Here is a 23,289-nt window from a genome sequence, read left to right on the forward strand (position 1 = left end):
GGCCCCCAGGCCCTGGTTCCTCGACCATTTTATGGCTGAGTTGCCGCAATTCATACATTTTGGCGGTGGGCTGGGCTGAGAGGAGCCTGCGTGCGAGCTGCGCTCTCCTCGCACCTCTCCCCGCCCCGGTCAGGCGAGGGCTGCCSGGCCAGCGCCCGACTCAGGGCTCGGTCGCTGCCACGGCAGGACGRGCTGTGCCGMGCCKTGCCGGGCTGTGCCGAGGCGAGAGCAGCCCGTGCCCGTTCCCTGAGGCCGCGCCGCCCGCATATGCCCAGCGGCGGCGCGGCTGACGGGGCAGGGGCGGGCCCGGCTCGGAGGGCGGCTCGGCTCGGCTCGGCTCGGCTCAGCTTAGCTCAGCTCGGGGCTGCGGGACCCGCCTCGCCCGGGCGATGCCTGAGCGCGGCGGCGGCGGCAGCGGCAGCGGCAGCGGGGGGGCGGGCGGGTAGCGGCAGCGGGGACGCGGCGCTGCTGCCCTGCCTTTCCCTGCCCGCCGCTGGCCCGTCCCCCGCCCCTCCCCGCTCCGGTGCACGACTCAGCCGCCGCTCCGGGCAGGGAGGAAGGGCTGGGAGCCGCCTCCCGCTGCCCCCGGCCGCCCCCTCCCCATGCAGCCCGGCCCGCCGCTGGGAGCCCTCCCCGGGGGGATGTTTCTGCGGCCGCTGCCGGGATAACCGGCGCGCCGCCCGCCCCCGCCCCGGACGGAGGATGCTGCCCGCGCCGTGGCGGGTTCCGACTCGGGCAGCAGCGGCCGCGTCCGCCTCCTCGGCTCCGGGCAGCGTCGCCGGGGAGAGATGAGTTCGCGGCACCAGGCGGACTGGATCCCTTACAGGTAGGGGGAGACCCCGCGGGAGGTGGCGGGTGGGGCGGAGGCACCGGGGCTGCCCCTGGGCAGGAGCCGCTGCCCCTCGGGGTGTCCTCACCGGAGCCCGTGCCTCGGTCCCGGKGCCGGGGCGGCCGGACCCTCACCGGGGCGCGGCGGGTCCCGCCGCGGGGAGCGGATCGCGAGCCGGTCCGTGCGGGCGCTGCCGGAGGGGGGCCCGGTCCCGCCTCCCAACTTCGGGCTGGTGCCGCTCCTTGAAGTTCGGGGGCTGCTCTCGGGGCGAGCTGTCAGCCCCGCGGGGCGCGGGCAGAGCGCGGAGCCGTCCTGCYCTGCGGCCCCGGCGGGCGCTCGGGCGGAGCGCTGCGCCGTCGGTGGCGGCGGCCGCGCCTCGGGCTTGGGCTCCGGGCCGCGCTGCCCCCGCCGCCGGCGCTCCGGGAGCGGGGCTGCGGGCGGGCGATGCGCGGGGTGGCCGCGGCCGGCGGTGCCGCCATGGCGGGGAGCGGGATCGCCATGGCAGCGCCCGGCCCGCGGCTGCCATTGGCTCTGCCGTTGCCATAAGCTACGGGAGCCGCGGCGCGGCGGCGGCCCGGGAGCCCCGTGCGTCAGCGGAGCCGGCCCCGGCCCCCCGTGTGCGGAGCCCCGCGGTGCGCCGAGCCCCCTGCCCTACCCGGCCTCGCAGCCCTGCCGTGCCCGGAGCGCCCGGGTTCGCAGCGGCAGCGTTCGCGGCTGAACCGAGGGAATAGTTTGTATCAGACTCTCCGGTCCAAGGGGAAACCGAGCCAAAGATTTCTCTCTGGGCGGGATGGGCTGTTCTAGTGATCAACCCGTTCCCGAATCTGCTGTTCGGAGTGCATTAACAGTATGGGGTTTTCTATTATTTAGTTTTCATTAAAGTATCTTTTTTCCAATTGAATATTTATAGAAGGAAGTCACGAGGGGTTTAACAAGGTGCTCTGGATACGAGAGAAAGCATGTTTGTTTCATTCAGGTTTGTTTCATTCAGGTTTGTTTCATTAGGTTGGCATTAAATGAAACAAAGTAGATACAGAAACACAGGACAAGAGGACGCAGTCTTAAGCTGCACCCGGGAGGTTTATGTTGGACATTACGAAGAATTTATTCACAGAAGGGGTGTTTGGGCATTGGAATGGGCTGCCTAGGGGGCTGGTGGAGTCACTGTCCCTGGAAATGTTTAAGGAAAGACTGGACGTGGCACTCAGTGCCGTGATCTAGTTGACACACACTAGGTGGTGTTCAGTCATGAATTGGGCTCGATGATTTCAGAGGTCTTTTCCAACCTAGTTGATTCTGTGATTCCCTGACAAACATATTATTTTTCTTATTGGTAGAGAATAATGGACTATGTACAGAGTGCATTTTAAAACAAAGCTGTTTAAGCAGGTCAGTTGTAGTTTGCCCCATTCTCAATGACAGTGGTTCTAGCAGAGCCGTGCCACAATGAATGCAATATAAACACAAATAATGCATTCCTTACTATGGAGAAAAAAAAAAATCCACGATAGCTGCACAATTGGAAATCTGCTATTTTGACATGTGCACATAATAGTTCAAATCAATAGAAGAATTAGAAAGAAAGGAGTGTGATTACAATGAATCTGAGAATATTGCCACTCTCTCTGCAATAGCACTTGCAGCCCATGCATTTTGAAAAGACGTAAGGAATTGGCAATAAGGCTTCAAAAATGACTAGTGGATGCATTCTGATGCAATTTGAAGCCTTGTAATGAGGACCGAAATACCAGAGGAACAGCTGTTCATGGCTCTCCGCAGCAGCAGTGGAACAGTTTCTCCGTTCTCTCGCTGTACACAAGGCTCTGCCGAAGCCAATGCCACAACTTTGCTGAGGGGTTTTATGGCAGTGGCCTTGAAGAAGGAAATAAAACATCTCTACTTCTGCTCAGTGCAGCTTGGAGAAGCAAAGGGAGGCAAAGCAGCAAATCTTCAGAGAAACAAAAGATTTGAGATGCTCTCGTGTCTTTTCTAAGATGATGTTATTCTTGAATGTTAATGGTRTGTTTATGGTCAGAAACTGTTGAGGACTGCTTGAAACCAAGAGGCAACCAAATCACACTTCTGCGCTGAAGTGTYTTTATGTAGGCTTCTAACAGAGTTTCTCAAGACGCTGACTTATTTTTCATCTTCATAGGCAGTTCTTGAATTAGAGGTATATTAGTGCAAATCTTACTGTACTTGTGTGTTTAAAGCATCTTGAAGGACCCCCTAAACATACTTACCTAGGAAGCAACGGTATGTGAACACATATGTGACTGAGTTTACACATGAAAACACTGTATTAGTAAATTAGGTCAAAGTACCATCTTGTGGGAGTGAAATACACGAGGGGGAGGAGAGACCTGATGTGCACCCCTTGGAATAGTTCATCCTCTCTCTGAGAGCAAAATGCTCCACGCTTATCTGCCCTGTTGCTTCAGATTCTTGTTTACTGTGGTGAGTTCAGTGGTTGCTGAGTCTCAGAACTTGGAAAGTTCAGCACCTTCTTTATGGCCTGGGTGGCATGTGACAGCCAAGAGTGTCACTGGTGCTATTGTGGGGGACAGAGTTGGGCTTTTGGGCATGCTGAAGTCTGGAAAGATGTATCCTTCTAGGAATTGAACATATATGCAGCTATATACCCGAATTAAGTCAAGCAGAGAAGTATTGTGTTTCCGTTAGTAAAATGTCATATTTTTCCTTTCAAGTGAAATGAGCCAGAGGGACTCAATTCCGTATGTGTCATGTACAATTCACTAAGCAATCCACCTGTGTGTCCACAACTCACAAACTTCTACTTCCCCTTTTATGCTGAGAACATCCTGAGTGAGTTAATAAAAAATAGTAGGCAGTTTTTTCAGTGTTAGTGCTAGTTTGTGTGGAGGTTGATGAAAGATTCATATTATATGTGAGTTTGTATTTTCAGTACTCTTATCTCTTTTCTTCTCTTACATATTCTGCTTTTGAAACCCTAATAGTCACAGGGTGAGATTTTAGTTTGCTAATGTTATTTAAAATAATGGGAAWTTTTTTTAAAAACTAAATATGTAGCATTTATTTTCATGAGACACGTTTCATAGATAGAAATTCAAGCATGTGATTAGGCACTTACATTTACATCTGATAAAATGAGCTAGGGATTCTTCTTTAAATTGAACTAATTTTTAACAATGTCTCTGCTCTTTATTATAAAGATTCAAAATAGTTTGGATTCAATAAAAAATCAGTTGAAGTCTGTGTAGCTGCCCCCAGCCCCAAAGGTTCTTCTCAGTGGTAGTTAAGAGTAAGATGTGGCTTCTTGAAGACTTAGGTTCTCAAGCCCAGTAGTGTTTTCCTTTTGTATCCTTCAGCAGTTTCCAGTAGAAAATACAATGCAGAAGTGTCTGGAAATCATTACAAATTCACAGGAGTTCATGCTTTTTGTTCAAAAATATGTTTTGGTYTCATATCTTTTTCTTGAACTCATTTTTAATTTATAGCATTTCTTAAATTAACATACTGATTTTTATTTTATGCTGGTGTGTCTTGAATAAGTGAAGACATTCCTCATACTATAAAACAACAGTTAAATAAAACTGCTGCTATGTAAGATGAAAGTATCAATAAACTTGGTTACAGTAAGGCCCCAGTCTCTATTATTGTTATTTGTTCTTATATTTTTAGCTGCTTCTTTAGCAATAAATCTTGATCTTGTAACTTTAAAAGTGGCATTTATACAACCAGCTAACCTGTTCCATGAGAAATATCTAAACAGCACCAGCTGAAAAGCCCAATCCACAGAGGAATCAATTTAATACAAGTCCCCAGAGTTCTCTGTAAAGCATTTGTGTGCATAAACCTGCCATGGCCAAGGGGACYTCATGCTCTGTGCCTTGGGGGGCCTGGCATTTGGCACTGAGGGCACTGAGGAGAGCAGATCACACAGCCTGCATTTGCAGTGGCATAATATGTCTTGATGTGTACATGATGGTGGTAATAACATACATTGTTTTTGTTGGTGACAGGTTTTATTATGCTCAATTTTTGTAGCTTTCATGAATTTGCTCTGAAGTTTTAAGGCTGTGCTTAGATATTGCAGCTATAAGCAGTCACAAGTTATTTACTTGCAAAGAGAAGGATTACAGTTGGAAGAAAATTGTGAGCACAGCTGGGTTGTTAATTCATGAATCATCACAATTAGGGCAGATAGGAAGATTTCTGAAAGTGTGATGTGTAAACAAGTCCTGGAACAAGAATGGCCTTAAAGACCAAGGATGTGCCACACTTGTTTCTGTGCATATTGCCGTGGTATTGGGATATCACACACCCCTAAGTTTTGGCATTCTGAAKGCAGCAGTGCAGGTGGAGTGCTCACCTTGCTGCAAGGTGCAGTTTGTGAGTGAGAGCATCGCAATGCAGGCAGGCTGGCTCCCAGCCTCCTGCCTTGGGGAATAGCATGGATAATTTACAAGAGCTGCTTTTTCTAAGGAAAAGGGTTCAAAGACTTTGTCCTCTTCTCTGAAACAGGCTGTCTTGTCTCAGGTTATTCAGTGTATAAAATTAGCCTGGTCGTGTGCTTTTAAATCATTTAAGTTAGAGCTCTCCCTTAATGGAGCTCTGTGCTTTTTGCTTASAGTGTTCCTGCTGCGGTGCGGAGAGACTCCAGCCAAGATCAAAGGTGGCTTGCCCAGCATCAGTGTGAGGGACATGTCAGAGGCAATTGCTACCCTGGAGCTGGTAGCCTAAATCAACCAGGCAGAAAAGAGAGGCGAGGAAAATAAGTATCCCGACCTGTGGAAGTTGCGGTGTGTTGGCTTAAATGGAAATGGGACAAGGCTCAAGGGAGATGAGCAGCAGAGCTGGTGTGAAACCTCAGTTGTCTTGTGCTTTGCAGTGTGCCAGAGGTTGGATTTAAGTAAGGGGCTGAAGGGGCTTTGCCATGTCTTGCATGGGCTTTATGACAGTAAGGGACTGCAGCAATTGTCCCAGAGTGTGGCCACCTCCCACCACCTTTGAGGTATCAGCAGCCAGATTGAGACTCAATCTGATTTTTCCACGGGCCAATGRGTTTCTGGTAGCAACAATCATTTGCAGGTTCCTGGCAGTGACAATCATTTACAAGCCATCTGTGCCAGATTTGGATCACAGCCGGAAAGTGGATATGAAGTGTAATGTCTCTCCTCTTTCACTTCCCTGAGTTGGACAGTCTTGATTCTTATGCCTGAGGRTTTTTGGACATTCCCTGAAGTGGTATCCATTTAGACATGCAAGCAGCAGCTTTTCTGGAAGGTGGTACTTTTTATTAGTAACTAAAAATTGCCTTTCTGGAGAGCTGGATTCTTTTCACACTTCCTCCTCATTTTTCTTCCTCTCATACTAATGACTTATTTTCTAATTCATGCTTTTCTGTTCTTTCAACCAATGAACAGATTTCTTTTTGCCAYTTTCCCCTACATCTTTTCTTACCTCTTTTTCTGTTTTCTTCTCTTTCCTACTTTGAGATTATTCACAGAAATAGAATTCTGACTTGCCAGCTGTACGGTGCCTGCAGAAGATAGCCTCCTCTGTAAACGTTTGCTGTTTAATTTGTATTTTATTGTTTCTAGCTTTCAAAGAAATCCATCCCAACTTCTCATTGTGTTACTTAAGTAATTAGGACATTGGCATTTTTTAAATGCTGAAATTATTTATTTTGCAGACTACTGAGAATTAATTTCAGTATTTGTAGCAGTGTATTCAGAGATGAATGCTTTAAGCATGGATATTAAAGTTGGTGTTTATTTTATGTCTCACTGCTGAACATTTTGTTTCTCTAGCATGTGAAGGCCAGTGACTGGGACTAGGAGATGCYCTTCTTGGTGACAGGTCTGTGTCATGCACATGGGGGTGGGAGGGACAGAMGAACTGTTTTCCCCCAGTTTTGCAATATCTTTTATCTTTATGTAATGACAGGGTGATGATGATACCAGCAAGTTCTGAGGATGMAGCTGAGAATGTAACACCTCTCTGGGCCCTGCTATCATTTACATTATGCTAATAATATGCAGGTATACAGCAAGGCAGTCTTCAGGCTGGAACATTTTCAGTTTAGAAGGCAGGTACAAAAGAGAGGCACAAAATGCAAGCATAAATAAAGCTCAGGGTGATTGTTAACATGCTTTTCTTTGCCTTCATTTTTGTTACAGGTGTATGATCATTAGCTTCTTTTGACTATCTTTCTTAGGAAAATGGGAAGTCAGGGGATATTGACTTAGATAAGGAAATGTGCTTTCAGAGAAGAGTGTATGAGCATACAAAGGTAACAGCAGGAGAAGATGGAAAGATTGCCATAATTATTTTGAATGAGTACATGGGATAAAAGATGAAACTTTTTTTTTACAGTTGTTTTACACAATGTTATTTCATTTAATACTTGATGGCAATGTARCTTATGGAGTTTATGCCTATATTGTGTAGCTTCGTGACACTTTAAAAGCTCAGTTTGCTCCATAATTAATTTACTTTTTAGATGGTTTTGTATTTTATTCTTTTATGTTAACAAGAAACTAGAAGATATCTTTGCTTTACCTTTCAGTGATTACAGCAGAAGTAGGTGTCATATTTTTGTATTGCTAATAAGTTGAGGGATTACATATTAATGTATTTTTTTATCTTTAATGAGAAATGGTGACCCAGTTGAAATGCAGCAGGCCCTGCACAGCAGAGGAGAGTAACTGCTTCTGCCAGGACAACGACTTTGCAGGTTTGGATGCTGATTTTGTGAATTCAGAGCAGCATCCTTCCCTCTGAAAGCAGGGATGCTCTACAGACTAAGGCTGCCCTCTGCCATCCGTGCAATTGTGTGGYTGCTTGCAGGGAACTGTCACAAAGAAGTGCCACCAGAGCCTTTCTACTGCCTTAAAAGGGGTCTGGATTGGTGCCATCACCTTCTCTGAGCTCRTGTTCTAGCTGAGCAAATAATGGTAAGTGGCTATAATGCATAAATATGCGAATGTGCTTGCAAGTGACACACTTACCTTGCTCTCTGACAACACAAGTGCCCGAGTCACTCTTYCATGAAGTTGAGTTCTAGCTTGGATTCTCAGATACTTATGAAAATTAGGTCTTGAATTGCAAATTTCAGTGGAAACCTCGTGATTCCTGTTGAGATGCATGTTAACACAAGCTTGTGAATATTGTAATTCATGATTAAAGTAACTCATTTGACACAGGTAATGAAACCACAGCATGAAGTTTTTAATGGTAATTTAAATTCTAATCATAGTTCTAACTACTTGCAGATGAGACATTACAAGATGAAGAAATTCTTTGATTAGCTTCAAATGTTGTCTAAGTTAGAAGTTGTATTTGCAAGTGAAATACAGGTACATTGGTATTTGATCCACAGTTAGGGAAGGGATCAGAACAGTTCTGTCTTYCAAATTTGGTATCAGTTTGAAAGCACAATGAATAAAGTTAAAGGCTAGCTATTTCCATTAGTTGTTCTTGTCCCACAGCAAGAAACATAAGGAAAATAGGTCTGTTTTTTTTTTCAGAGCAGGTGGTTGCTAGCCCATATTACCACAGCAGCATTTTCATTTGGCTGCAGTAACAGCAACAAAAACAAATTGCATTGCATCATGTAGCAATTCTCACTTCTAAGATTKTGAGGAAATTATTGAATGTACTGTGGAAATGTAAGAGTAGATAACTTGTCCAGACAATGACTTAGACTAACTGCTCAGATCAGGTTGAGTGGAAACYGAAAGACTAAGACTGTACCCTGGAATTCATCCCACTATTTTTGGCAGATATAAATCCCAAAGCTCAAGCCAGGARTGTGAATTTCCATTAAATGGTGTTTTGCAAACCTAGGAATTGCTTGAAGTCTCCTATGCTGAAATTTTAGCTCAGTTGTACGGGTGAATAATGCCTCTTTTGGGACACTGCATCTGTAGAGCAATGTTAAATAACTTTAAAGGTATCTCTACACACCATTGAGTCAGACCTCGATAATTGATTCTTCCGGGTTACTGATTCTTAAATCACTCTGCTGTTTGTTGCTGCAGATTTAAAAAGTKAAGTAAAAGGTTTTAGAGAAACTTTTTGTGCTTGCCCTAGAATAACATTAACATTGTTTTATTGCCTGTCTTTAAGGCAGAGCTCATGTGACTCTGCATATGGCATATTGTTAAATCTGTGCAATTATGGAATCATTTTAGAGATTAGAAAATCTAGAGATCTTTAGAATATCTAATCTAAGAAAYCTATTGAAATCTTTAGAGATCATAGATCAGAAAAGATCACCAAGATCACCAAGTCCGACCAGTTACCTCACATTGCCAAGTCCACCACTAACCCATGTCCCTAAGGGCCACATCTCCACAGCTTTAAAATACCTCCAGGGATGGTGAYACTACCAGTTCCCRTGACAGGCTGTTCCAGTGCTTGACAACCTTTCAGTAAAGAATTTTTTTCTCATATCCTATCTAAACCTCCCCTATTGCTGATTTCTTGGGACAAGATACCAACCCCTACCTGGCTACAGCCTCCTTTCAGGGAGTTGAAGAGAGCAGTAAGGTCCCTCAAGAGCCTCCTCCAAACTAAACACCCCCAGCTCTCTCAGCTGCTCCTCACAGGACTTGTGCTCCAGCCCCTTTTCCAGCTCCATTGCCCTTCTCTGGACCCACTCCAGCCCAGAACTGAACACAGAASTCGAGGTGTGKCCTCACCAGTGCCCAGCACAGGGGGACAATCCCTGCCCTGGTCCTGCTGGCCATTCTATTGCTGATACACACCAGGATGTCACTGGTTTTCTTGGCCACCTGGGCACACTCTGGCTCAGGTTCAGCTGCTGTCAGCAGCACCCCCAGGTCCTCTTACACTGGGCAGCTTTCCATCCACTGCTCCCAGCCTGTGGTGCACCATGGGCTTGTTGTGACCCAGGGACAGGACCCTGCACTTTGCCTCATTGAACCTCCTGTAGATGTGTCCTCAACCCATGGATCCAGCTTGTCCTGATCCCTCTGCAGAGCCTTCCTGCCCTGCAGCAGATCAGCTCCCATCCGAGCTGGTGTCTCTGCAATCTGACTGAGGGTACCCTCGATCCCCTCATCCAGATYATTGATAATGATGTGAAACAGGACTAGCCCCATACCAAGCCCTGGGAAGTACCACTGGCCCCAGCTGGATTTAGTTCCATCCACCACCACTCTCTGGGCCCAGCCATGCAGCCAGGTCTTTACCCAGTGAGCTGTGCTCCTATCCTACCCATGAGCAGCCAGTTTCTGCAGGAGGATGCTGTGGGAGATGGTGTCAAGGCTTTTGCTGCAGTCCAGGTGGACGCATCCAMAGCCTTTCCCCCATCAACCACGTGTGTCACTTTGTCACAGAAGATCACTCAGCTCTGTCACTAAGTGACAGAGGAGTTCCCCTTGCCTGTATGTGAGCTACCACAGACACTGAAATCTGTAGAGCCACATCAGAAATGCACAGGTGATTTGCCCCCTTGAAAAGCAGTGCGGTTGGGTCTGGGAGGAGCTAGSAACTGCGTATTTAAATTGTTTCCAGTGTGTGTGTGGATTGTGTACAGCTCGCTGGGAATCTGCCACAGCTCACAATGTGGATGTAACTTTTCATTTCAAATTCATTATGTGATCTGAAATAATATTAGTTTTTGGCTATTGAAAGAGCACTAGCCACCCATGAGTGGCTGGCCTAATCTAGGCTCTGGCTTTTCAGAACACTAGGATAATTCTTGGATATGCCAGATATATTAATTAAGGAATACTATATTAATACCTGGAGAAATTGGGCCATCGTATCAAAACAAAAAGTTCATGATATTGCTAGAAGGTTGCGGCATTCTGGAAGATGCCTTTTAAGTGTTAGATAATTCAAATAATGATACAATATAGTATTTTGGCAGTATTGATAACAGCTTGAAAAATTCTTAATTGCCTTCTTGGGGCTTCAATAATATTCTCAGATTTTGAAGATCAAGAAAAATTAGCACAGGAGAAATTGAAATGAAATTAAAAGTCCTTCCTTCCCTCCCTTTTTCCTTCTTGTTATGGTTCTTGGGCACCTTCTGTTACTTATTAATTTAATGCAATATGCTTTAGGAGATAGGAGTTCTGAGTAAGAAACAAAAATAAAAAAAGAAAAACTTTTCCAATCCTGTGCACCCTATGTCAGAATGATTTCCAGATTGTTCTGTTGAAAAAAAAAGTGAAAATATCTTTGCATAAGCTGGAAAGTGGGATAAGCAAGTTCAGGTGTTCAAATCTCTGCCCTGTRTCTTTCATTCTTTAAAAGGGTGTTTCTTATACCTCAGATGAGTGCCTGGATTTTCAGGTTATTTGTGGGCTGGGCCTGTCCCCCCACCTACCCAAGATTTTTTTTGGAAACAGTGGAGATCGTGGAATTTACAAACTTTGAATTTGCTAAACTGGTCTTTTACAATGACTTCTGGTAAAAGAATCCAGTAAACTCTAGACTTGGAAGAAAATATTTTAGACCTTAGACAATTAGTTTTACTTATAATAAATTGTAGTTTCTGAAAGTTGTCATTTCATTGGTATGGTGTCAGATAATATAAACTATAACCAAGATTGGAGAAGTTAGTAAGACAACTTGAGCTCACTGGGAATGAGTATCCAGTAATATGTAATCCAATATATTTATTGTTTGTTGTATTCTGTTAATATACAGAGGGTTTGAAACAGAAAATTAAAATAGGTAGAATAGCTGTATTTTATCTTTAGGCTGGTAAAGGCCTTTCAAAGGATGGAATGCAGTACTGTACAGGGAACCTCTCTATGGCTGGATTTTTAGGAGTGCTCAGATTCTGCTGAAAGTATTTAATGTGGTGGAATGAGAAGGGAGGAGAAAGGCTATTGTGCTGCCTAGTCAAAATGACAGAGTGTATAACACATTACAGTTTTTATGTGTTCTTTGGCAAGAACAACTCATTTTCATCTGAAAAAGCTTATTCTGAAGAAAAATGTAAGATACATTAGAGGCACAGACCTTTTCACTGCGTTGCGTGATGGACTGTAAATACATCCTGCTGACATTGTGATGCATCCTCAAAGAAAGTCTCAGTGTGTTGGGGTGAAAATTCAGCCCCAAGGTCTTTACTTTAGAGCCAGCTCTGCAATATCGCATTTGATGTGGTCTTGGATTAACAATGCCAAACATGAGTGCATATTGCATTAAACAGCGAACAGAAAGATGCTGTTCTGTATGGTTTTGCTTTTCACTTTGCCCTTGATGACATTTATCTTGTTGCTAATTTTTCATGACCTGGTTATGATGTTGTCTCTGTATTTTTTGGTTTTGTGTTATTAGGGTAGGTCTATAACTAGCAATGATTGAGTCATTATTAATAATCCCCTGAGTTACTTCGGAAAGTGGAAGGCATTTGTTTTCTTTTTACATCATTAAATTCCTGCCTCTGTATCTTAATAATACTCAGTACTTAAGGAAGCTTTACTGGCCTGTTTCTGTGCTTCTTTCCTTTTTTTGTATGTCCTCTGTATCTGGCTGATGCTGGTTTTGGGAGAATGGGGATRTGCTGCTGGGAGAGTGCCTGGACATAGTGTAGCTTGTGCTAAATTTGTCAGTCAGTGGCAGTATTTCCTTATAATCTTTCCGCTCTTCTTAAATTAAATCTTTTAATAATTGTAAAGGAGATAAATATTTGAGTAGGATTCCAGGTCCTTGTTGCTGTCCAAGAGCTGTCAGCAGCAGCCTTTCTAAAGTAGATTCCAGACTCATGCAGAGGTTCTATCAGCAGGTGGGAGCAGATGTGTTCCCTGGAGAGCAGCCTGGTTTGCCAGCATGTAGAGMTTCAGTGGGGTGGGTGAGCAGTCTCTGGTCACTGCTGGGGTCCCTGCTGTGGGGTGGCAGTCCAGACAGACACCCTGTGCCCAAACAGCTCCCCAGTTTGACAAGATAGGAGCCTATGCACTGGCAGTGTGCAACACCACCCCACAATGAGAAACGCTTCGGGTGGGTCACATAAGGAAGATGTYGTCTTATAAATGTCTGGCTTGCTTGTGCCACCAACCAGTTTCCTTTCCATAATTTTGCTGAACTCCTCACCCTGTTCCAGTTTTGGTAGGTCCTAAACGTGCAAATGGAATGTTCTGAGTCTGACAGAACGGAGCTGAGTGACATTCAGTGGATGCTCCTTCAGGCTAAAATGGCTCACTTCGTATCCTGCAGTAAACACAAACTCAYGGGTTATGCACAGAAGTATCAGAGCTATGAAAAATGTGCAAATAACAGTGATCACATGCTGCATCAATTAGACCTTCTGTGCAGTGGGCAATTAGTGTTTTCTAAAGCAACCAGAAGATACACAGTCATATGTATTTATCAGAGAGGAGAAGAAAACATCTGCTGGTGTACGAGTCTTGATTAGACCCAAAGGGGAATCTTAGTTTCACTCCTTTTTAATGGTCCAATAGCTAAAATCATTCTTTCTGCCTTACTTAAATGCATTTGGAAATAGCTTCCCACAGTGCCTGAAGTGGTTTAATTACATCTGGTATGGTTAAAAGAGGTCTCCAGCTTTGTCGGGTAGAGCTTCCTCTACCTGAGAGGATGTGTGCTCCCTGACAACACCTACGGTCGTCTCCTTTGCCTGGCGTGCTCCTGGTGATTGATGGTGTGGCTGTGGTGTGAGAGCTCAGTGGGACAGGTCCCTCGGTGTGCTGAATGCACCTTGGCATTGTGCTGGAGTTAACTGCCTGGTTTATGCCTCGCTGCCTTGTGTCCTGCTTGGTGTGGAGCTCTGGGAGATGTTGCAAAAACAGAAGTATTACCCCACTGTTACTGACAGGGACTCTGCACATACAGAAGTGTGGCTTTTCCAGTATAAAAAYGCAGTAGCAAGATTGGGGAAGGAATGATATTTGCTTTATCTTCCACCTTTCTTTCCCCCAAATAAGATTATCTTTTTTATTTTACTTATATTGCTTTTTGTCAAATCCAAGGTGGGATAATAAAAACTATGCATAAAAATAATGAATCCAGTAGATTTCCTTCACAATGTGTTTGGGCTGGAAGGAATCTTCTGCATATACCTGTAATAAATCATCTTGGGATCAATACTAGGACTAGGATCCTAGCTTCTTAGAAAACAGAATTCCTATAGCTGTCCTTCATAATGTTCCCTGTGTGCATTCTCATTGCTCTGTAATATTATTGAGCTGAGCCCCAAAACTTCCACTTACAGAGAGACTGTTTAAGGTCTTTGCCTCCAGCCACCACCTTCATCATGAAATCTGTTGGATTTAGAAACATTAGCCTTCTTTAATTTTAGTTGAAATTAATCAGCTGAAGAAATTATTATAGGCATTATGAATGCATAAATCTTCCCTCCTTACAAAACCAGGCAGAATGCCTTCATTATACTGAATTGTCAGTKAAGGCATTTGAAGTTTGAATAATCTGGTCAACTTTTATTGCAAAAGCCCTGCAGAGGTGAGAATTYTTCCTGAAACTTCCAGAGGCTCCCTGCCTTCTATGAGGTGTGACATTAACACACTTGTTTTATGGGAGATAAAYAACTTTAATTCCCCTTTCACAAAGACCTAAATATTTTGAATTTAATTTTACTTGCATGATATGATTTGCTTCCTATTGTAGGAAATCAGCAACCACGCTGATAATCACATATTTCTGCTCACATTTTATCCTCATTTAACTGAAAATATTTCATAGGAGGGAAGTAACAGGCTTACTAGTGTGTCCAGAGAGAAGGCTGTACATGGTACATCAGTCCCCAGGGAAGATTCCTTTTGCTATATTGTTGCTAACAGGCATCTACCAGGTGAAGTGAAATAATTAAAATGGCACCTTCAGCAACGTATTAAAAAGATATGAAAAGGGTGGTGAAAACCCTTTCCTGTAATGGTTTGGTATGGATGTCACTGCACCTGAACAGCTCTTTGTACAATAAAAATACTTTACATCTTATGCTCCCACCCTTCACTTTGGAGTTCAACACAAGACAGCCTCGTGGCAAGTAGATTTGTATGTTTTTGCTGTGCTTTTTGTATCCACAAAAGGCGTTAGTAAATTTTTCTGTGCAGTTTGTCAACACAACCTTTCTCGAGCAGTTAATCTGATCTACCTCAGCTGTGATGTGTTTAGTTACATTTTCTAAATGACACGCGGGAGCAAATTAGATTAGGCTTATTTTCTTTGTTGAAAAATGGAAAGCACAAAATCCAAGACTTGTAGTATCTTGAATTACCTCAGGACCTTTTTCTGTCATGCTTAAGCAAATCTGCTACAAGAGCATGGCTACATCAGTGGTAGCTCTAAAGCTGTGCTAGTTTAGAAATTGAAGTGGTTTTGTGTAGATTTGTTTTTTTATTTTATGATTAAAACGTTTGGGGTGGAAAACAATTTGTCAATTTTCTGGTAATTCTTTCTATCTTGAAGCTTTTGTAAGTTGTAACTACATAGGAAGCAGTACTTGTCACGATATAATTGCATTTTGGAGATCCATTTAAGTTCCACACCTTGAATCCACAAGGTGATATTCCAAGTGATGCTAAAATTCATCTTCCTTTAAAAAACAATGAAGGAAATAACACAAAAAAAAMCCCCAAAGTACCCAAAACCAAAGAGCAGAAATTGCCTGTTCTGTGCAGTGTGTAGTCAGTAGGTTTTTCCTATGTTATTTCTTAGCCCTGTCTTTCTGTGGGTTTATAAATGTCCGAATCTTAGAGAAAAAAAAAGAAGAAAAAGACAAGGGAACAGTTTTTGTCTTAATTGATAAGTGAACTGCAGTATATGCATCTAGCATGAAAACAGCCATTGGAATTGCAGATTTGGCTATTCATTTTGTTTCTAGGAACTGACAAATGCACATTTGCAAACCTTTGTAATTATAATCTGATTCTAGAGTACTGTCATTTCTACCACTATCTAGAAATATATAATTTGATCATAAATTTTCAGTACAGAATGTGCAGGGATTAGTGGCACAACCTTAATGAGAATTACACTGCTTAATTCCTTGGACATAATGCTGATATTGTGCCCTTTATCTGTTTTGAGAGGTCATATTATACTGAAAATCTGTACCAGTACATGAGCAGGAAAGGATACTTGTGGCTTTGCATGAGAGCTGTCCATCAGTTTATAAAACATGATACTCTATTTGCTCAGCCATTGGCACATGGTGAAAAAGAATGCTTAACTCAAGTAAAAACTGTAAAAAATAGTAGATTGGATAATTGMTGAAATATTTTTTCATCTAATTTCTTTGGATATTTTGTTGCAGTTATGAATGACAGCTGCTTGCTAGTTTAAGAAAAACAAATAGAGTTGACGCAGCTTTTTAAATCTAATTATCTTATGCATGCTTTATTTCAAAGACAAGGTTACCCTTTTTGCATGGAAAATATTTGTTCAAATCTTAGGAGTTTTCAAAACAATAATAAAACACATCTTAGTGGGCTTTTTAGGCTTTTTTATACCTCATTGGTTACTGTTTGTGTGACAGGTGAATATTTCACAAGCAGTTTAGAAAACAAAAATGAAAAGGAATGATTTTTTAATCAGCCTTTTATTTTGGTGTTCACCATTCTGTGTGCAGTAAGCTTTTATTGTGCAAATACTGAGCCATTTGAGCAGGTCTAGATGGCAATATTTATGTCCAGCATTAGTAAGTTATATTAGTTCAGGATAAGAACTCTAAAAATTAGGTGGGGTGCATGCATCAGACYCTATTTTCAGTCTGATTCAAACGCAGTGAAAGTGATGTTCCAGAGGCTGAAATGTCTTGCCTGGGGGACTGATTTTGCTCTCAAACAGTACCGCGCAGGCTATTAATGTGACAGGGTTTTKGAAGCAGAGCAATAATTTGAAAAAGGTAGTTGCAGTTAGAAATATGAATTAGTTGGGTCATGATCATTGGCTCTTAATTTTTCAGTAATTTGATAACTGTGTCAGCTATAAGCTGTGTACTGCAGAGGAGATTTTCAGCTGGAAATCCAAAGCATTTTGGGGACACAGATTCCAAGTTCTCTGAAGCTGTAAGTGTGAAGGCTGTCTTGACTCCTCTGCCACAGCCTTTCTCATAATTCTCATTTCTTGCTGGCAGCACTCATTTTTGCATGTCTTATACATCTCTTAGAGCAAAATTTTGTGTCCTAAAAAAAAGGATTGCCATATCAATTAACTGCCCAACACTGAAAGAATCCAGCATTTGAGTTATACCAGTTAATGATGATAATTTTCCAGACTGTATTAAAATAAGGTAGTAGTTTTCCAGATTTTCCCTCCCAGTTTTTTTTTTTTTTTTAATATAGATATACATATATCTATTTATACATACTTAAATATGAGGAAATAATGTCTCGTCTGGTTTCTGTTGAGAGATCAAGCTAGCAGAGCAGATAAAGTATTACTTTTATCAAGTTATCACACTTAATAATTAAATGCTTTTTGGATATTTTTCCATTTATACATCACTGAGCAAGGCACCTCACAGAGCTCTTTGTAGCACCACAAAATGTACTATAAAGTGTTGAAAGAATAAGCTAGAGTAATTATTAGACTAAATGATAATTTCATTGGAGGCAGTTAAAGAGAACTAAATGAAGATGATTGTCAGATGTAACAAAAATGGCCACAGAGTAGCCAAGAAGAATAGTTAGGACTGTGATGATTTGTAATGAACATGGAACTAAAAACATTGCAATAACAAATACCTGACCTGTTTTAAATTTGACTGATTTATTTGACATACTTAAAGCTGATGTGCTAAACTAGATGTATCAATTCAAATTGGTGAGCATAGTTAATGTTCATGAAAAACAAAGATGATTCAATTTTGTGCAATGTACATATCTTGGTAGGCTACAAAAAGTTGTGTTGCATAAGAATACTGAGACTGTGACTTGATGTGACACTTCCAAGTACTTGTAAATGTACCGAGTGCATTTTGCTATTAAAAGGACTATGCTTTCTTCAGTTGGAAACAAAAAAAAAACCCCATATTTGGGGTTAAATAAAGTATAGCCAGAATATGTAAATATGGGTTTAATGCRACAAGTTAGGTTTTTTCCCAAAATGTGTCATTTTTCCTAATACAACCTATGATATGTGATTCTGATATATGATATAGTATTATCCCATGTTATGCTTTCCCCCTTCTGTTTATTTTCTCTCTACACTTATTTTTACCAGAGAAAGTAAACTCCCTTGGCTGGGAATGACATACAGTTGTAGAGAAAAACATTTAATGTAACAAAAAAAAAAAAAAGCTGATATGTGTGCTCATAATATTGGAAGGGTCCTTCATATCATGTATTGGAAAACAGGTAGAAAATTCATTGTACACAAACAAGGTTGGTTCACAGCTGCAGAAAACTTTGGCTGTGTTGTAAAGTTTTACTTCTGCTTCTTAGGTCTTGAGAGTAGATTCCATTTCCTCACGTTTGGTTGCACACAGAGGCAAAAGAAAGAGATTAGCTCAGATTTGAAATAGACAACAATGCTCTTCAGGTTGTTTACTCACAGGATCATCTTCCYAGAGCGAACTGATAAATTAGAAGAGATTAAATATGCAACTTGTTTTGAAATTACCTTTGAATGCTGTTGACATCACCAGGATTGAATACCTGTGTCTTGAAAAAAATAGAGGAGGAAAATCACCATCCCAGCCTTATTATTAATATGGTTTTCTAAGGTTCATTAAAATCTGAAAAAGAGTTTCTTTTTATGCAGTATACACACTGTGAAAACAATTCTCTGTCTTYGGGAGTTTATGATTAAAAACCCCAGCTTGAAAGGATTTACGAGTACGCATCTTTTTATGCAATGTGAAATTAATGGGAGCATTTTCATGAGAYTGAATTCATGGTTTTGGGTATCTGTTCTTCAGGTATGAAGATCAGACTACATGGAATACCTCATCTGCATAGAGTGTTGTTAGAAATAATGACTTAGTTTTCATTATAGGGTACAAAATATAGGCCAAATAGTGTTTGCTACTTTTGATAGCCATCAAAATCTTGCCAGTCTTGAAATCCATGTCATGTACTTAGGCACCAGGATCTGACAAACTCATTTCCCTCTGAAAATGCTGTCCAGGATTGTCAGTATTTGCTACTAGTATAGAAGGTAATACAGAGAATGAACTCAAACCAAAATGAAAATTCTGCTTTCCTCAGTTCCAGTAAAAGAGTACTAGGTTGGATTATAAAGATAGTATGTGTGGGGGGGAAAGTGACAAAATATTTTGTTTCACGGTTAGTATTTATCATGAAATGACATGTCTTCCCTTAGAAACTGTATTCCATAGAAACTGTAAAACTACCTGTAAAAATGATAAGGGAGCTTGCCTGTTTCAATTCACTAACATCTATCAGTTACAGTTCTTACTGTATTTTTCTTCAGTTTTGATTGTTAGAGCAGCTAAGGGAAACTAGATAGTCTCTTTCACCTTTGCATTTTAAACAAATTGATAGCTTCATTTTACTATTCCGTTAAAAATCCAGTGAATACAACTCTATCTTCTTCCAGCCCTATCCTAAACACATACACAGGCAGTGGGGTGTGTTAATACTTTGCTGCATTAGTGAATTGCCTCAAATGTAATCCATTTCAGCAGCAGCACATTTGATCTACATATTCATGTGTGTGTTTGTACGCCTGCTGCAGGGAGAAGCCTCACTGAACACCTTCAGCAGTGACCCTATCCTTGACATCAGTGTTCTGTTTGTTAAACACTTCACCATTATACTGTTATTTTAAAGGCCAGCATTGTTTCTGGGTTAATTACTGTACCTCTGAGGCTTCATTCTTGCTTCACAAAGGTGTTTCCAAAAGGAGTTAAGACTTGTTTGTTATTCTCATTTTACAGGTGTCTTGGAAGGTTGTGCTGTTTGATGTAAAATAGGCCCAGTAGCTGCCAGCTGGACAAACCCATGTTTTGTAGAATAGGTATGAGACAGGGAAGGAAAGGAGCTAGCAGTCATCTTATGCAGGTTTTCTCTTCATCACAGTGGCTCACAGTGTTTTCCACATCAGAAATGCAGAGGTCTGTTCAAAGCGACATCTTTTACCTGGTCATCAGTAATGGAGTGGGAGAATCACTGTGGTCCAGCCAGAGAACTTTTGTTTTGCAGTGTGTGTGTGCGTGCAAGTGCAGTCTCCTTACGCAGACAATACTTTTCTCTAGTTTCTGCTCGTTTAATTTACTGTTTGTTGTGGTTGGGTGCTTTGTACATTAATGGGTTGGTTTTGTTTGTGCGTATACTTTACTGTTTTCACGACTGAGATTGGCTGGGTTTTGCTGCTGAGAGAGAAACCTGGCTGCTAGGGCTGGATCTTTCCAGTGGCTGGCAGCGATGTGTTTTCGATAAAGGTACTTCCTGAAAGTCATGTCATTTGTCACCTGGATCCATCTGCATTGCAGGTAGTGTATCTCCCGGTCATCGTGGGTTTTTTTCCTTCCCAGTTCGCTCCTATTCAGGTAATTCTTGTCAAATTGCTTTAAATACAATTTTAGCATAGGCCATTCAAAGGCTGTTGTGTTTTACTGCTCTATCATTCATATTTATTAAATTCGCCTCTCTGTTTTGGGACATAGATTCCTTCTCTGACATTGTGTTCAGAGTTTGTGTGTGTTGAGAGAGGGCAAGAAACAACACACCTCTTCCAGTAGGTGATATTTTCATTACTTGTAATTTACTGCCATATGCTGTCTTGTTCAATTCTGTGTAATTGCAGAGAATGAATCTGTACAAATATTAGYTCAACTGATCTTTCCAGGGCAGTAGTGGCAGCCCTGTACTTAAGTTATTTAAAACATGCAATGTGCTTTAGGGAATAGTTTTGCTTTTCATCTCACTAGATCTTTTCCTGGCTTCTTATCATCCTCACTGAAAGCTGTCATCCTAGGCATTTCAGATCCTAAACTGTAGTTTCTTTTTCTCTATGACTACAGTTTTGTTCTGATTTAACTCAAAGCTGGATCTCTTCACTTCAAAGCGAATCTGAAATACCTGCAGAGCTCCTATTGTTCTTTCCCGCACTGACAATCTCTTGGGTTATTTGATCAAGGATGGTCAGCGTTTGTTTTTACTTATCCTGTAATACATCCATCTAACAATATATTTTAACCTGACTCTGGTGCGTTTTTTATAAATTTAGTCTAAGTGAAACATTTAGAAGATTTGATTTCTACAGTTGCTGTTGGTCTCATATACCCCTAAAGTCAGAACAATTGGAGATCTATTTTGATGAATTGTTCTAATTAAAATAGACCAAAATACTGTCACAGAATCATAAAATGGTTTGGTTCAGAAGAGACCTTAAAGATCATCTAGTTCAGCTTTTCTGCCATGGRTAGGGACACCTTCCACTAGACCAAATTGCTCAAAACTCCACCCAGYGTGTGAACACTGCCAGGAATAGGGCATCTTCAACTTCTCTGTGCAACCTCTTCCAGTGCCTCACCACAGTAAAAATGTTTTTCCTGATATTCAGTCTAAAGTGGCTTTCAGCTTGAAGCCATTCTCCCTTGTCCTGTCACTACCTCCCCTTGTAAAAAGTCTCTCTCCATTGATGCTGTAGGCTCCCTTTAGGCACTGGAACACAACAAGGAGGTCTCCCCTGAACCTTCTCCAGTCTGAGCAACTCCAACTCTCTCAGCCTTTCCTTATAGGAACCCTCCTATATTTTTATCCCTCTGATCATCTTGGCCTTCATCTGGACTTGCTCCAAYAGGTTCACATCCTTGTTATGTTGTGGGCCCCAGACCTGGACACAGTACACCTGGTGGTGTCTCAGGGGTGCTGAGCAGAGTGGGAGGATCCCCTCCCTCACCCTGCTGTTCCCTGTGATGCAGCCCAGGACACGSTTGCCTTTCTGGACTGAGAGCTCACGTGGCTGGATCGTGCTGAGCTTCTCATCAACTGGCACCCCCAAGTCCTTCTCCTCAGGGCTGCTCTCACTCCCCCTCTCCAGCCTGTCAGGGTCCCTCAGGATGGCATCCCTTCCCTCCAGTGTGTCCCCACACCACAGASCCTGGTGTTGTCAGCAAACTCGCTGAGGGTGCCCCGATCTCTCTGTCCATGTCACCAATGAAGATATCCCAGTTCCAGAACTGAACCCTGGGAATGCCACTCTTCACTGCTCTCCACTTGGACATCGAACCACTGACCACMACACTTTTGGTGTGACCGTGGAGTCAGTTCCTTACCCACTGAGTGCTTCGTCTGTTAAATCCATGCCATAGCAGTTTAGAGACAAGGATCTTGCACAGGACTGCGTCAAATGCTTTGCAAAACTCCAGGTAGATGATGTCTGTATGTCTGTCCTGGGGGGGACCCACATTTTCCCTAGTTTTCCTTTAATCAATGTACCTACAGAAGCTTGCGTTGTTGTTCTTGACATCTCTGGCCAGATTCTGTCAGGACTTTAGCTTTCCCACCCTGTTCTCTGACAATTGTGTAGCCATGCTGAGGCTTTGGCTGGAGTTAATCTTAACAATTATCTACATGGAATTAAGAAAAAAAAATATGAATATGTTCCTGTTGTTACATTTGCTCTCAGTTAATCTGCAGAACTGTTGCCAGACATAATGAATGTCATAGATCTTAACGTACCGAGGACATTTAGATAAACCTTAACTGAAGCAAATAGTCCCAACAACCTTTCAGGAAGGTCTCATTAATTTGCTGATTTTTAAACTAGTTTGCCATCCAGGATGAGAAGAAAATAAAACATTTGGTTCTGTAATTATTTGTGCAGCTACAAATGTAGTCTCTGCTATCAGCCATCTGCCTTGCAGGCATTACTTTTAGTGCCATTTGGATCATCAGCACAGTGTCTGATCCTCTGCATCTTCTGTTTTGTGGCTGGCTTGGTGCTGATACTTCGCATGCAAATATCTAGTTCATGGTTCTGCCTTTTCTCCCTATCTTTTTGCTTTATTATTTTAGTCTTTTGAAGGGTCTTCTGCACAGGCAGAGGAGGTGATGCCGTGCTCCTGGAGAGACATGCTTTTATTTGTCATGTGAGTTTCCCAGTGAAATGCTTTACTCCTCTGAAGCTTCACCTAAAGAAAGGCAATTTCCATCTGCAGGAATTCCTGGTGTCTGTACTTTGCTGGTCAGTTCAGTGGTAACTGAGAGGTGATCTGTTAAGGGTAGGCTTTTGAGCTTTTAAGGCTCTGCCCTTGAACATGGCAGGGAGAAATCCAAGAGCTGCTGTTACTGCTGTTGGCACTGGAAGGGCAAAATAAGWTTGAATGTCCTCGGGCTGCTCCTCAGTGGCCAGACTTCTGCCTGCATAGGTGGCCCAGGAAAGCAGTCACTCATTTTACAGTAAGGACAGTAGCTGCAGGCTTTTCTCTAGATCAGGTGACTGAGCAGCTGCTTTAGRGTCAAAAAGCCTATGGTTCCTGGCATAAGTGGAGCTCTTGCAGTCTTTCAGAGGGATTTGTCTCATTTATAAGTCTTTGA

At 42.5% G+C, this 23,289-nt stretch overlaps 1 protein-coding gene across 4 annotated transcripts in view; it reads left to right on the plus strand.

Annotated features, from left to right (window-relative positions):
• The first annotated feature begins 493 nt into the window (after positions 1 to 493).
• The window catches only part of TUB (TUB bipartite transcription factor), a 75,487-nt gene continuing 52,691 nt past the window's right edge, over positions 494 to 23,289 (plus strand). For 2 of the 4 annotated variants that reach the window (XM_057369689.1, XM_057369690.1), the window contains exon 1: positions 494 to 826. In XM_057369689.1, coding sequence (XP_057225672.1) covers positions 789 to 826 — 38 coding nt within the window. In that variant the 5' untranslated portion in view covers positions 494 to 788. The remainder of the gene's footprint in view (positions 827 to 23,289) is intronic. The other 2 variants (XM_057369691.1, XM_057369692.1) reach the window with 1 other exon arrangement.

Source organism: Malurus melanocephalus, unplaced genomic scaffold (genome assembly GCF_030028575.1).
Source record: "Malurus melanocephalus ecotype Western Australia unplaced genomic scaffold, MMel_1.1 scaffold_114, whole genome shotgun sequence".
Classification (NCBI taxonomy): domain Eukaryota; kingdom Metazoa; phylum Chordata; class Aves; order Passeriformes; family Maluridae; genus Malurus; species Malurus melanocephalus.